Source organism: Sminthopsis crassicaudata, chromosome 4, assembly GCF_048593235.1.
Source record: "Sminthopsis crassicaudata isolate SCR6 chromosome 4, ASM4859323v1, whole genome shotgun sequence".
Taxonomy (NCBI): domain Eukaryota; kingdom Metazoa; phylum Chordata; class Mammalia; order Dasyuromorphia; family Dasyuridae; genus Sminthopsis; species Sminthopsis crassicaudata.
In genome coordinates, this window is record NC_133620.1 from 333176729 (window position 1) to 333192420 (window position 15692).

General features: G+C 36.7%; 1 protein-coding gene across 1 annotated transcript in view; it reads right to left on the bottom strand.

The window, feature by feature from the left end:
• The window catches only part of CPSF4L (cleavage and polyadenylation specific factor 4 like), a 28349-nt gene extending 16353 nt beyond the window's left edge, over positions 1–11996 (bottom strand). Inside the window, exon 1 of the mRNA XM_074260669.1 lies at positions 322–11996. Within this exon, the coding sequence (XP_074116770.1) occupies positions 322–424 (103 nt within the window). The 5' untranslated portion in view covers positions 425–11996. The remainder of the gene's footprint in view (positions 1–321) is intronic.
• Positions 11997–15692: the final 3696 nt, after the last annotated feature.

The window sequence follows — 15692 nt, forward strand, 5'->3', positions numbered from 1 at the left end:
ACTAGGGAAGTATGTGTTGGGACAGAAGAGCAGTCATATAGTTTAGCTTTCATACCCTAGATCCCTTTGGTAGTCTGGTAAAGCTTATGAATCTCCTTCCTGAATAAATGCATAAAATAGATACATGGAATTACTAAAAACAAAAAAAACAACAATATTATTGAAATACGGTTACAACTTTAGTTAAAATTTTAAGTTAAGAATCCATGGATCCTAGCTTAAGATCCCTTGATATTAGTTAAAGAAATATCAGGAGGAGAAGGGAAAGGCCAGCACTTAGAAGTATAGGCATCTCTTACATTTCTTCCATTTCCAACTTACTGTCCATTCCTGGGAAGGGCAGGAACCCAATACCTCTTTGGTTCTCCACATCAGCCTCAAGATCAAAGGAGATTTTCTCCAACCCAGCAATGAGATCCTGCATTTTTGACTTTTCCCTGGGTTTAGCTTAGGTTTTAACCTAGAGGTCCTACAGGTGAATCCTATATACAGTTTATCATAGGGTCAGCTAAAGGGGGCCAAACACTAATTTCCTTTCTCATTGTTTTTTTTTTTTTTACTTCTGAATCCTTGATCATCTGTAAGGTGCTAGGACCCTTTTGTACATCGAATCTTAGGATTCCAAACACACACAACCTCTATATATTGTCCAGGTTACCAAGTCAGAAAGTGGTAAGGAACAAATGTGAGTGATCTTCTAATGTCTAAAAACTCTAAAAGCTAGAGTTTTTTCTTTTAGTCAGTAATTCCTTTTCCATCTAACTGATGATCCTTACCACCTTTAGCTCTTTAATATTCTGTAAAACCCAGGAATTATTTTTTTTATCTAATAATTTATTTTTTCCCTCTATTCTTCCTTTCACCCCCCCCTTGAAAGACAAGAAATAAAACTTCCCATTATACATATGCAAACATTTCCACATTAATCATATTGTGAGGAAAAAAAGCAAGAAAAAAAAAAAGAAAAAAAAAGCTTCCATTCAAATTCAGAGTTCTGTCTCTGGAGGTGGATAGGATCTTTCATCATGAGTCCGTTGGAATTGTGGTGGATCATTGTATTGATCAAAGTACCTAAGTCTTTAGCAGTTGATTATCATCACAATACTGCTGTTAATGTGTACAATGTAAAACACGGATTCTTAATCTTTTTTGAGTCAGAACTCTTTTGTTAATCTGTTTAAGACTATGTATCCATTCTCAGATTAATGTATGTTGCTTACATTTGTAATTGAAAGTAATGCTAAATTTCAGCTCTAAGTTAATAAAAATAAAAATGGAATTTTTTGCATCCAAATTCATAGATACTCTAATATCTGTCTGAGGACCTGAACTGCTCTAAAGTTTTTAGAGAAAGAAATCAATTACATAGGGATAGTTTGCAAGAAAAGTGACTTCTTTACTCTTAAATCCAGCAGTTCTGCTACTGTGCATGTTGCCTAAAATCCAAGACAGGCAAAAATCTAACATATACCAAAATATTCATAGCATTGTGTGTGTGTGCATGCATGTGTGTGTGTGTGTGTGTGTGTGTGTGTATGTGTGTGTGTGTGCTTATGATAGTCATGAACTGGGAACAAAGTAAGTGTCCATCAGTTAAAGGATGGCTGAACAAATTATGTGAACAAATTAATAGTATATTATTCTGGAGTAAGAAAAAATCCAACATGAAAGATCTTCAGAGTAACATGGGAAAGTATATAAATGGATGTGGAATGAAATAGGTCAAATCAAAAGAACACAGTGACTTTGGCAACATAAATAGAAAAATCACTAAAAGCAACAGGGACTCTGAGTAATTGATAAAAAATAATGGTCCCACAAAACAGATAATAAAACCTATATACCCCCATCAATAGAGAAGTAGAGATTCTCCAGGCATAATGATAGATTCAGACTTGTTTCAGAATTAGTTGTTTATAGTTAACTGTCCTTCATAGTTGCTAGGAACAGATCATCTCCCAAGTGTGAGGAGGCAGTGGGAATGTGGAAGGGGGACCTGTATAAATCCACAAGTAAAAGTGATATAAAAACAAAAGGCATCAACAAAATTTAATAATTTAAACATCATGTTTAAAGGATGGGATAAATAAATGCCAAAATATTAAATAAATGTCACCTTGTTTCTTTCATTCACTTAATAAAGTAGAATTTTTTTTATTTAGAATTTTTTTCCACAGTATATATGCATGAGTAATTTTTTTTAATAATATTATCCCTTGTATTCATTTTTTCAAATTATCCCCTCCCTCCCTCTACTCCCTCCCCTTGATGACAGGAAATCCCATACATTTTACATGTGTTATAGTATAACCTAGATACAATATATATGTGTAAATACCATTTTCTTGTTACACATTAAGTATTAGATTCCGAAGGTATAAGTAACCTGGGTAGATAGACAGTAGTGCTAACATAAATTAGAATTTTTTAAAAATTTAATTTATAATTCCCAATTCTCTTTCTTCCCTATCCCCACCCACCTCATCCATTGAAAAGACAAGTAAAATAAAACCCATCACAAATATGTATAATCATGCAATATATATTCTACCCCTCAAAAAAAATTAAATGAAAGAAAGAAAAAGAAAAAAAAATATGGTTCAATCCATACTCTGATATCATTAATTCCCTGTCTGGAAGTGGATAGCCTGCTTCATCATGAGCCTTTTGGAATTGTCGTTGTCATTGTGTTGATCAGGACTAAGCCTTTAGTTGATCTAAAGTTCATCAGGATTAAGTTGATCAGAACTAAGTCTTTCAAAGTCAATTGTCTTTATAATATTGTTTTATAAGTTGTTGTTCTGGTTCTGCTCACTTCACTTAGCACCATTCTATACAAGTCTTCCCAGGTTTTTCTGAAACCCATCATTTCTTACAACTCAATCAGTCATATATACTTTGTATAATTATTCCTAACTGATGGGCATCTGCTCAGTTTCCAATTCTTTGTTACCACAAATAATTAGCATTTATGTAGCATTTTAAGGTTTGCAAAACATTTTATGTATGTTATCTCATATGATACAGCAAAAATTTGAGGTAGGTATTATTATTAGTCTTCATTTACAGATGGAAAAACAAAGAAAGAGAGTTAAGGTGACTTATTCAAAGTTGCACAGCTGGTACATGACTGAGGCAAGATTTGAGATTTTTCTATATCCAGGTTTAGCATTCTAACCAGTCTGCCACCAGTTTCCTTCTCAGGCACTTACCCAAATTTTTTTCTTATTAATTTTATAATTATAACATTTTTTTTGACAGTACATATGCATAGATAATTTTTTTTTTTTTTTTTACATTATCCCTTGTACTCCCTTCTGTTCCGAATTTTTCCCCTCCTTCCCTCCACCCCCTCCCCTAGATGGCAGGCATTCCCATACATATTAAATATCTTATAGTATATGCTTGGTACAATATATATGTGCAGAATTTTGTTGTTGTTGTTGTTGTTGTTGCAAAGGAAGAATTGTATTCGGAAGGTAAAAATAATCTGGGAAGAAAAACAAACAAACAAAAAAAAATGCTCACAGTTTACACTCATTTCCCAGTGTTCCTTCTCTGGGTGTAGCTGATTCTGTCCATCATTGATCAATTGGAACTGGATTAGCTCTTCTCTATGTTGAAGATATCAACTTCCATCAGAATACATCCTCATACAGTATCATTGTTGAAGTGTATAATGATCTCCTAGTTCTGCTCGTTTCACTCAGCATCAGTTGATGTAAGTCTCTCCAGGCCTCTCTGTATTCCTCCTGTTGGTCATTTCTTATAGAACAATAATATTCCATAACATTCATATACCATAATTTGTCCAACCATTCTCCAATTGATGGACATCCATTCATTTTCCAGTTTCTAGCCACTACAAAAAGGGCTGCCACAAACATTTTGGCACATACAGGTCCCTTTCCCTTCTTTAGTATTTCCTTGGGATAGAAGCCCAGTAGTAGTATGGCTGGGTTAAAGGGTATGCACAGTGTGATAACTTTTTGGGCATAATTCCAGATTGCTCTCCAGAATGGTTGGATTCTTTCACAACTCCACCAACAATGTATCAGTGTCCCAGTTTTCCCCAGCCCCTCCAACAGTCATCATTATTTTTTTCTGTCATCTTAGCCAATTTGACAACTCAGCCCTTGAAATCTCTCTAAGACAAAGTTTCAATGGCCAATTTGCATCTGTGGTTTGTTTCTTAATTGATGAAATCACTGAAGTTCTCCCCCCATATATTTTATCATTATCAGGATTTCCTTGGCACAATAAATTAGGAATGAAACATTTTCCAAAAGTCACTGCACCAAGCCTTCAGACCCTGAGTTCCAGAAGGCCTCCTTTCTTTCTTGAGAGTCTGTTTAGGCATAGTAACCATTTTAGCTCCTGTTTCCTTGTTACCTGGGCTATGGGCCTAAGCATGTTTGTTTGCTTTTCTAGGGCTAAGAGCCAGGATTTCTTGTTCCTTTGAACTCCAAGTGAGAAAATACATTCAAAAGAAATTTTATATGTTTGTCTGTCATCCCCTATCTAGAACTGTGAAGCCCAGGAGGGCTGGGAACTAAGTTCTATCTAATCTTTGTATCCACCCCCCTTCTTGCTCCTACCACTCCCAGGAGGAGTCAGTCACAGAGTCTAATAAACAGTGGCCCTTTAATCAATATTTGTTGAAGTTGTAGTTGAATTTGACTTTCACAGGAAGTCGAACGGAGGAAACCAAATCTTAAATGTTTTTCAGAAGCCTGAACTTGGTTTTTAACAAGAACATTAAGAAAAGGGTAGGAGCAGTAAAACTAAGATTGGGTAGAAAGGTGGACAGGAGAGGTCATTAGTTAGGGATTTTTGCCAGCATGATTGTTCACCATGTTCTTTCTTCTACTGAGAATTCTGGGAGTTTGTTGTAAATTGCACCACAATTGGAGTTCAGACTCTTCCACCTAAAAGTTGTGTCGAATCATTTAATCTTTCAGGGCCTCTGTAAATTGAAGGTAAAAATGGTTCAGATTTATGTGATTCATTTTCTCAAAAGGGATATGAACAAGCACTTTTCTAAGGAAGAAATTCAAGCTGAAAATTGAGATATAAAAAAAATGTTCCAAATCATTAGTGATTAGAGAAATGAAAGTTAAAATAACTGAGATTTTTATCTCACAAGCATCAGATTGGCAAAATTGATGAAAAAGGAAAATGACAAGTTTTGGAGACTCTGCAAAGGTCACATTAATGTGTGATACCTTGTCAAAATGATTAGCTCATTTTCATTGGGGGGGGGGGGAGGAATATAATGGTCTCTAAGGAATACTTTATTTTCTTCTCTTTAGTTTTAGGTAGTTTGTTTTAGGAGAAAAGTGGTGAATTCAGTCATAGTTGCTCTAAGTCTAAAGTAAGAAAAACTTCCCAATACCTAAAATCTGCTTAATCTTACATTTATATTTATCTTTAGCTAGCCCCTGGCCACCTATGGTGAATACAGTTTATTGGATAATGAAACAGCAGTTTATTTAGTGTCAATGGATAGACAGACATCAAGAGGGGAAGATGAGAAAAGAACTGACTGATATTTTTCTTAGGACTTCCCTCAGTCTAGATCCTCTTCTTTAAAGTGCCAGAAGAACCAAGGATTTCTCTTGATATCTTCTCCTTTCTGCCACAATGCAATCCTCCCATTGGTCAAGTCTCTAGAACTCACGCTCAAAATCTCTTCTCAATCTGTTTTATACAAAGTACTCGACAATGATTCAGTGTTTCACACAATGATTTTGATTTAAGGAGGTGTACAGACTCTATTAATATTTGGTTCTAATTGTTTTATTAATTTTTTTAAAAATTGCTTTCACCTTTTTGAAGCACTAGAGCTAAATGTTTAGTTTTGACACTATCTTTCTAAAAGAAGGTTGGTGGAACTTTGAAATGATATAGCCATTTTGGAAAGCAATTTGCAACATAGCAAACATTATTAAACTGTCCCATTGACCTAAAGAAAAATGTCTTAAATATACAAAAATATAAATCAATAAATAAATGAAGAATACATTTCAGAAAGCTCTTTTTTATAGTATCTATCCCTTCAACTGGGCAGTATAAAGATAAATTGTGGTATATGGATATGATGGAATATTATTGTATTATAAGAAATTATAAAGGGGATGGTTTCAGAGAAATAGGAGGATATATACGAACTGATGCAGTAAAATAAGCAGAACCAGGAGAATAATTTATACAACATAAAAACAAACAATTTTGAAAGCTATAAGAACAGGGATTTCTTATTTTTATGAGAGTAAATCAATTCATTTGAGTTTTCTTGATTTAAATTACTTGATTCTAAAAGAGATAAATGTTTTCATAGTTGACCATTAAAAAAAGAAAGATAGCTATAAGAAAAGGGGCAGTTAGGTGGTACAGTGGATAAAATGTTGGGTCTTTGCTAGCTATGTGACCCTGAACAAGTCATTTAACCCCAATTACCTAAAAGAAAGAAAGAAAGAGACAAAGAGAAAAAGAAAGAAAGAAAGAAAGAAAGAAAGAAAGAAAGAAAGAAAGAAAGAAAGAAAGAAAGAAAGAAAGAAAGAAAGCGAGCTAGCTATAGGAACATTGATCTATGATTAAAGCATGATTCAGAGGACTAATAATGAAGCATACTTCCTAACTCCTCACAGAGAGTAATAGACTCAGGGTGCAGAACAAGACTTTTTTTGGACATAGTCAAAATGGAAATTTGTTGTGTTTGACGAAACATAATTATTACAAGATTTTTTTTTTCTTTTCCCCTTAATTATAAAGAAGGGAGGGAAAGAGGGGAAGGAGAAAATAGATTTATGTCCATTAAAAATAATTTGAAAACAAACTGAAGGGAAAAAAGAGCATAGTAGCATTGGTAGCATTTTTTTTTTTTTAATCAGGATGACTTAGGTTAAAATCTTAACTCTGACAAAGTGACTCCAGGCAAGCCCCTAATATATCAGTGCCTCTTGACAACTCTCTAGATCTTAAAAGTTCCAAGAAAGTTGCTGATCTGCATTTCATAGTCACCTGGGATTTCCCCAAATTGATGAAATCACAGGTCTGGACAAAAAACAAACAAACAACCCAAACCTGAAGATTATAATATCTGCTCTATCTAGCTCACAAGGTTATGCTAAGGATCAAAAGATGAGTGCTTTACTATTATACAAATGTGAGCTTGCCTTTATTATTTTCCTTTTCTTATAGCCAGATAATGCTTATAGCTCACATTTCTGTAGTATGACACAGTTTATAAAATAATTTTCCTACAACTTTCACAAAGGATAAGTGAATTAGCTCAGGTCTTTCATCAACTGACTAAACCAGTTTCACTTTAAGTAATAACAATTCCCAAGCAAGTATAAGACAGAAAGAAACTGTGGTGCAGGGTAAGGAGATCTGAGTTTCAATCCTGGCTTTGCTATTTATCACCAGTATGACATGAGAACTCACTTCTCTGGCCTCAGTTGCTTGAGAGAGTAAGATTAAATAAATCTCTCCACTTGTAACATCCTATGGTTCTACAGCATCTATGGCACCCCATCTGTCTTGTCTGATATGTCTACCCCATGTCAGAGTAGTCTGTGGGTCCTCTCTCATGAGTCACTACCAATGTTTCTGGTTTTTTAGTCAGCTGGAAAACACAATTAGGTAAAAGAAAGGATATTTAATAAAATAGTATTTAAGTATTTAAATTTTTGGGTAGAACATCTCCCCATAAATATAAAGCATACTCTCCTACAAAGTTATATCAGAAGAGATGGTAAGAGGATATGGGAATTATGTCTGAGGGTAACAAAGGAAAATACATGTGAAAGAGTAAGTCATAATTCAAATATTTCAGGATGGTCATACTGCTCTCATAAGGCCTGGGCAAGTTACTTAAGCTCTGTCTGCCTCAGTTTCCTTAATTATAAAATAGGGATAGTAATAGCACCTATTTCCTAAGGTGGTTGTGAAGATCAGATGAAGTAGTATTTATAGAACTGATTATCTCAGTGTTTGGTACATAGTAGATGTTTTAAAAATTCTTGCTTCCTCTCTTTATGTCTAAGTCTGGGCCAGAACTCAAAGCAGATCATCAACTAATTTAAAGTTAGCCATTCTTATGTTCCTCCAAGATATTCTTTGGTTAGTAGTGTGAGAATTCTTTGAGGGACAATGATATTCTCTTTGCATGGGACAGCTAGGTAGTACTATAGTCGAGTCAAGAAGACTCAAGTTTCTGAGTTCAAATCTAGCTTCTGACACCTCCTAGCTGTGTGACCCTGGGCAAGTCATTCAACCCTATTTGCCTCTTACCTGTATTTTTTCTATTTTTCTGTATTTTTTCTTACCTATATTTTTTTTCTATTTGTTTCTTACCTGTAAAGTGAGTTGAAGAAAGAAATGGCAAACCTCCCCAGTATCTTTGCCAAGAAAATCCCAAACGGGATCACAAAGAGTTATCCATAACTGAATAATAGCTTTACCTCATCCAGAGATAGATGATAATGATAATCTCTTACTTTTATATACTTTATCCAAGTGCCATCTTCCAACCATTAACCTCATTTTGATGTGTCTGTGTGCAAGTAAGCATTTCTTATTCCCATTTTACAGATGAAGAAAAAGACTGATAGGAGTGAAGGGACTTCTAAAGTTGTACAAGGAATTAAGGATTAAATCCTAGTTGCTCAATTCCCAGACCCATTCTGTTCAATATTGGCCACTTTGCCAAGATCATAGGATAATAACTTCAGATTTAGAAAAGACCTTAGGGGTCATCTAGTTAAACCTTCTAATTTTATATATGGGAAAAAGAAATCCCTAAATGTTATTGTTTTATTTTGTTTTGTTTTGTTTCTGAGGCTGGGGTTAAGTGACTTGCCCAGGGTCACACAGCCAGGAAGTGTTAAGTGTCTGAGACTAGATTTGAACTCGGGTCCTTTTGACTTCAGGGCTGGTGCTCTATCTACTGCGCCACCTAGCTGTCCCCCAAAGGTTATTTTCAAGTCACATGGATAGACTTGCCCTTACTTTTTAACTTTACTGCAAAATAGTATTCTCATTTTATGAAAAAAGATAATAATACAATGGAAAGATATGAATTCCAACTTCACACAAAAATATTTGGGATGGTGCAAGGATGTGAAACCAGGGATCTCCCCCTCCATTAGCTTGCAGCTTTTTCTCCTGGGATGAATCACCAGGGATGTTTATCCACAACTAGCAGCATTTTGATTAATTAATTCATATCTTAAAAATGGATATGAAAAGCACTGTTAACATTAATATAAATTTTTAATAATCACATCATTATTACTGTATTCTTATTTATCTTCTGCTAGAGATTTTCTGGATTCTCAATCCCAATGGCACCTTGGTCCTAAGTGCTGGAAGATATAGGAAGACAGAATTCTCAGACTTTCAGGGCCCCACCAGAATTATCTCACAGATGCCTCCATCTCCAGACCTCTCTGCAGTGCATCCAATTTATTCTTCAAAATTTCTAGTAAAAGAGATTTCCATATTCTTCCTTTTATCTCATTCATCTTCTTTACTGCACCTTGTGAGATCTCTGGGATATGCTGTGGAAACTGAGGCATAAGCACGATATAATTGAGATTTACCAATTTTTATTGGTAATTTGGTAATCAATTCAGGGGTCCACACTTCAAGATCCAAGATGTCCCCATTTTCTTACTCTCCTATCCACTTCTTTCCTTTCCTAATGTCTTGCTCCTACAGGAATCTCAAAAGAAGTTAATTTGTGCCCAGTTCTTTGTTTATTGGGTATTAGGAGCTGGGACCTAGGTTATAAATAATGCCATGGGGTGTGGTTCCTTCAAGGGCATGACAGCTGGTTAACCTGAGGGGAGGGAAGCCTTTGCTCTCAACAGCTGCTGTTTATTGTTTTGCCCAGAGAACAATAAACCAATGTACCCAGCCTTCCACACAACCCTTTGTGGCCCACATATCATATGTGGTTCAGATGAGAACCTGGTCTTACAAGAAACACTTTGAAGTATAGCCGAAGGTATTCATAGCCACTCTTCTGTCCTGGACAGGTTAACTTTGTTCATTATAAGAAATAAATTGTAACAGGAAGGTGGCAACTATGTATCTCTAGGATATGGGGGGGGGCAGGAGAGGACTAGACTATTATATTTATTATTAGATTTTTTTGGGATGTTTTAATTAGTTTGTTGGAGATTTTTTCTCTCTTTTTAAAAAGTCTCTGTTATACTAAATGATGGTAGGAAGGAGCAGGGAGGATAAAGGAGAGAATTAAGAAATTAAGAATTAATACAAAAAGTATTAATAAAAAAATTTAAGTGAATCAATCTTAAACCCTTTTGGGGATATTATACATGGGCATCCTAGTACAGTGGAAAGAACACAGCATTTGTAGTCAGAAGGCTTGGATTCAAATTTGGCTATGAATTTTGTTCCCTACTTCAAGAAAGTCACCACTCTCTGTGCCTCATTTTTCTAATCTTTAAAATGAGTCAACTGGATTTCAGTTTCATGGTCTTAAAGTGTGGTCTAGGAGTCTGTGGGAGTTCTCCAAGATTATTTCTGGGGTCCATGAAGTCAAAATTTTTGTCATAAAGATATTAAAATGTTTTAATTTTTAACATAGTAAATAGTGATAGATAAAACTCATATAAGCAAAAGTTCTTTGGGGAACCTTGATAATTTTTTTTAAAATATAAAGGGATCCTGACACCATAAAATTTGAGAACTATTAGATTAGATGTGGCAGCTGGATGGTACAATGGATAGACTATCAGGCCTGGAGTTAGGTGTTCAAATGTGACCTCAGACACTTATTATCTGTGTGACCTTAGGCAAGTCACCCTGTCTGCCTCAGTTTCTTCATTTGTAAAATGAGCTGGAGAAGAAAATGGCAAACCACTCCAGTATTTCTGCCAAGAAAATCCCAAATGGGGTCACAAAGAGTCAGACACAACTGAACAAGGACTGAACAACGAAACTATATTGAACTATGTATGCGTTAATCAGGGACTTTGGAGAAGGTGACCAGGATGTTAAGGATACATTAATCAAAATAAGGATTAATTAGAACAATCAGAGTCAAATGGACAAGTAAAGCCAAATATAACTTCCCTTAGAGGGAAGGATATAGGGGGAACACAACAGAGCTATATTCAGTATAATTGTATTTGAAGGGCAGTCATGTAATAGAGGAATTGGACCAAATTAGGACTTAGGGGAGAGAGTTACAGAGCAGATTTGCTTTGATAAAAGTAAGAATTTCTTAACAATTAAAATCTACCACTAATAGAAAAGATGTCCTTATCAGGTAGTGAGTTCCCCACCACTGGAGGTATTCAAGCAGAAGATGATTTAGGATTCTTGTTTCAAATAGAGAACTAGGCTAGTTGATTTTGAAATTATCTTTTAATTCTGTGATTCTAATTTAACCTAGAAATAGGGACAGGGATGCTTACTAGGGTATTATTGATAGATGGAAATATATATCCTCTGAACTTTAGAAACACATCTGGAACTTGGGGATGTGAGATTTCTGAGTTTTTTAGTTTTGCTGAGATTTTCAATAGGTGAACAAAAGTTAGCTGGGTCACAGCTTCTTTGCGCCTCTGGGATTCAGGTGTTCTTAGGTACTAGTGTGTGGGAGTCCTGGCAGCTTCTCTGTTCCTATGCTTGTCTCATAAATCACAGGTTAGGTCTCATTTCCCTGAACAAAGGCCTCCTCCCTTCACCCAAAGCAAACTGTTCTCTTTTCTGGCCTTCTACCTCAGGCTTTGTAGGCTAGGTTAGGACTTGATTTCACTCTCACTCTCTCTCCTCCCTCCCTCCCCCCCCTCTCTCCTTCTTCTCTCTATTCCTCCTTTTCTATTCCTCTCTCTCTCTCCTTCCCTCTTTCTCTCCCCCCTTTTCCTCTCCCTCTTTCTTGGTCCTCCCTTCTCCCTCTCTTTCGGTCTCCTCCCTCCCCTCCCTTCTCTCTCCCTCTCTTGTCCTCCCTTTTTCTTCCTTTCTCTCCTTCTCTCTCGCCCACTCTATCCCTCTCCTTTTCCTCCTTTCTCTGTCCTCCCTCTTTTTCCCTCTTACTCCCCCCTCTCTTCCTCTCCCTCCTCCTTCTCTCTCTCCCTGTCTTTCTTCCCTACACATATACAATCTGCCTCCAGAGAAATATAGAAAACTTGAACAGGATTTCTAATTCTGTGAGCCACCCCCTTGGCAGCTCTGCATGCTCATAGTGGGTCGGGGCCATCCCCTGGAGCAGAAAAGAAAGGGGGTAGGATCACTGGAGCATAATTACTTCAACAGCAATGAGTCAGCAGAAGTGGCATGGGAGGCCGGCTCTGTGCCAGCTTTCCCACTCAGGTTACATGCCCGGGGACCAGGGTGGGGGTGGGGGAGAAGAGAACATGTCTTTTTCTCTGGCAGTTCACAGATGGCATGAGGAAACCAGAGTCAAGTGGACAGATAAAGCCAAATGCTCTACTTCCGCTGCCCCTACCCACCTGGGCCTCTGCCCACACCTCCCCCCCCCCCAAGCCTCTTCATGAAATATCTTCTTCAGTGCCTTTCTCTAACAGAAAAGAAAGTCCAGGAAAACATAGAGGTGCAAGAAGAAAAGTTTTTGGAGGCAACAGGATAAACATTGGCTCGTGCCCTTAGTATCAGCTTCTAACTGCATTTGAGGAAAAAAGGCATGAAATTGGAGAGATGGGGAATTCATGGCCTCTGAAGAGGGGAGAAAGAACCCCCCCAGTGTTGAAGTAAAGAAAATAACAATATTTAATAAGTAGACAATAATAAATAATAGAGAAGTGCCCTTGGCGTCAGGATGACTGCCTTCATGGCTTCAGACACTGATTGGACAAGTCACTTAATCGCTCTTTCCCTTAGTTTTTTTCATATGTATAAAGTGGTGATTATAATAGCACTTACCTCCTAGGGTGGTTGTGAGCATCAGATAATTATAAAGTTCTTAACCCAGGGCCTCACTAGGTCCTTAATAAATGCTTGTTTCTGGGGAATGGCTGAACAAGGTATGGTACATGAAGGTAATTGGATATTATTGTTCTATGTGATGAGCAGGCTGATTTCAGAAAATCCTGGCCAGACTTACATGAACTGATACTGAGTGAAATGAGCAGAACCAGGAGAACACTGTTTATAGCAACAGTAACATTATTAGGATGGTCAATTTTGACAAACTTAGCTTTTTTCAACAATACAATGACCTAAGACGATTCCATAAGACTCATGTTGGAAAATGTTATCCATATCCAGAGAAAGAACTCTGAAGTGTGAATGCAGATAGAAGCATATTATTTTCACTTTTTTCTTTCTTATGGTTTTTCCCTTTTGTTCTGATTCTTCTTTCACAACATACTAATGTGGAAATATGCTTAATATTATTGTACATGTATAAAATCAGATTTTTGTCATCTTTGGGGGAGGAGAAAGAGGGAGAAAAAATAGTGGAAATCAAGATCTTATAAAAGTAAATGTTGAGAGTTAGAAAATTGTGCATTCCCTTTAACCCAGCAGTGCCATTACTGTGTCCATATCCCAAGGAAATTTTAAAGGAGAGAAAAGGACCTAAATGTGCAAAAATGTTTGTAGTAGCTCTTTTTGTGGTAGCAAAGAATTGGAAAATGAGTGGATGCCCATTAATTGGGGAATGGCTGAATAAGTTGTGAAATATCTTCATGTCTTATATGAAGATAATGGAAATTATTGTTCTATAAAAATGATGAACAAGCTGATTATGGAAAGACCTGGAAAGATTTACATGAACTGATGCTAAGCAAAACAAACAGGACCAGGAATGCATTGGACACAGTAACAGCAAGAATGTGCAATGATTAACTATAAAAGATTTGGTTCTACTCAGTAGATCAGTGATCTAAAGGAATCTCAATAGACTTTGGACAGAAAATGTCACCTACAACCAGAGGAAGAACTAAGGAGACTGAATGTAAATCAACACATGCTACTTTCACTTCTTTTTTCTTTTCTTTTCTTTTTTTTTTTTTTAATCTCTCCCATGTTTTTTTCCCATTTTCTCTGACTTTTCTCTTTCAACCTAATTGATAAAACAATGTGTATCAAAAATAAATAAACTTAAAAAAGTTAATGTTGAAAGCTATCTTTACCATAACTGGAAAAATTAATTACTATTAAGGCAGAGGTAGGGACAGAAAAAAATAGGGCTTTTCCTGGGTCCAGAATTGCTTCATGGAGAGGCAAGAAGATAGGCACAGGGCTCTATGCACTATAGTGTTAGTTAGCTGCCTTTACTCCAGATCTCCAAATTTTCTCTCTTCTATTAAAACTCCTTCTCCTTTCCCTTTCTCTCTTTTTTTCCTTCTACTCCTTTTCTTGACCTCTCCTACTTCCCCATCTATCCATTTGTATCACCTTCTTCTCCTGGTAGAATGCAACCCTTAAGGATAGTATAGCAGAAACTAGTCCAATGTCATTTTAGAAGGTATAGACAATACCTATAGAATAAGCATCCATTCAAATTTATGGAATGAACAAATCCTTTTCCTAAAATGCAAGCTTTTAGCCCCAAAGGCCAGGCCCCAGATATAGTCAATTCATTTTTCATTTTCAAAAAGGACCAATGATGTCAGGAGGTGATGTCTTGACACCTATGTAAATTGGATTTAAGTGAGGACAATTCTTTTTTTCCAGAGTCATCAAAATCCATTGTCAAGATAAAAGTAAGGATGGCTGATGAAGGGCGTGAGAAGAAATGGATGACCCTGGTGTCTTTCACATCACGTAAACACTTCAGAAAGCCTGTTTCAGTTGCCTTTGGGGCCATTGGAGCAAATTGTTCTATCCACCCATTCTACCCGGCTGTCTTCACATACTCCCCCTACCCCAAACTCACCAGTAGGTTTGAGTCCTGTTGGTTACCCTTAACCTGGTGGTGTTTGTTAGTTTGTTCTGGAGAGGGAAATTGGGGAGAGGGTAGGAAGAAGAGGGATGAAAGGAGGGGATATAAATCCAACTCATGGAAAAGAGGATACATCCCAAGAACCCACTAATTTTTCTAGCAGAGCCCCAGTTAGCTTACTAAGGTCACAGTGTCAAGGCTATAGATTCAATAATTTCTCTAGCAGAGTCCCAGTTAGTTTACTGAGGTCACAGTGTCAAGGCTATAGATTCATTCTTTATATGGGTTAATTGGCTTTGGAGATAAAACTCGATTCCATTACCACAGATTGTACCCTCCAGCCAACTCTGGTCACAAGAGCGTGAATGGAAAAACACTCAAAACCCACGTCCTATTGACAGTGAAGGACAGTTGGAACTAAGGTTGAATGCCCGCAAGCAGAGGACAACCCCTAGTTTTTCCTTATTGGATTAACCTAACCTAGGACAGTAAGACCTAGGAGATATTTGGGGGGATGCAGGGGCAAAGCAGGCTTATATGGATCTTAAAACAATAGATACATAAGTACTTCTTACTGGGTGGATGACCACCGGTCAGAGGTATTATGGAGGGGATTCCTACTTGGATAATCACATTAAATAACCACTAAGGTCCTTTCCAGCTGTGAGAATCTGTTATTTTTTTCAACTGGAATTTGAGGTTGGACAATGAACAGGATGAATTTGCAACCCCACTTATCTCTGACTCAGCTCCCAAGGCTTCCTTTAGGTCCCAACTGAAATATTACCAGAAGGTAATATTTCAG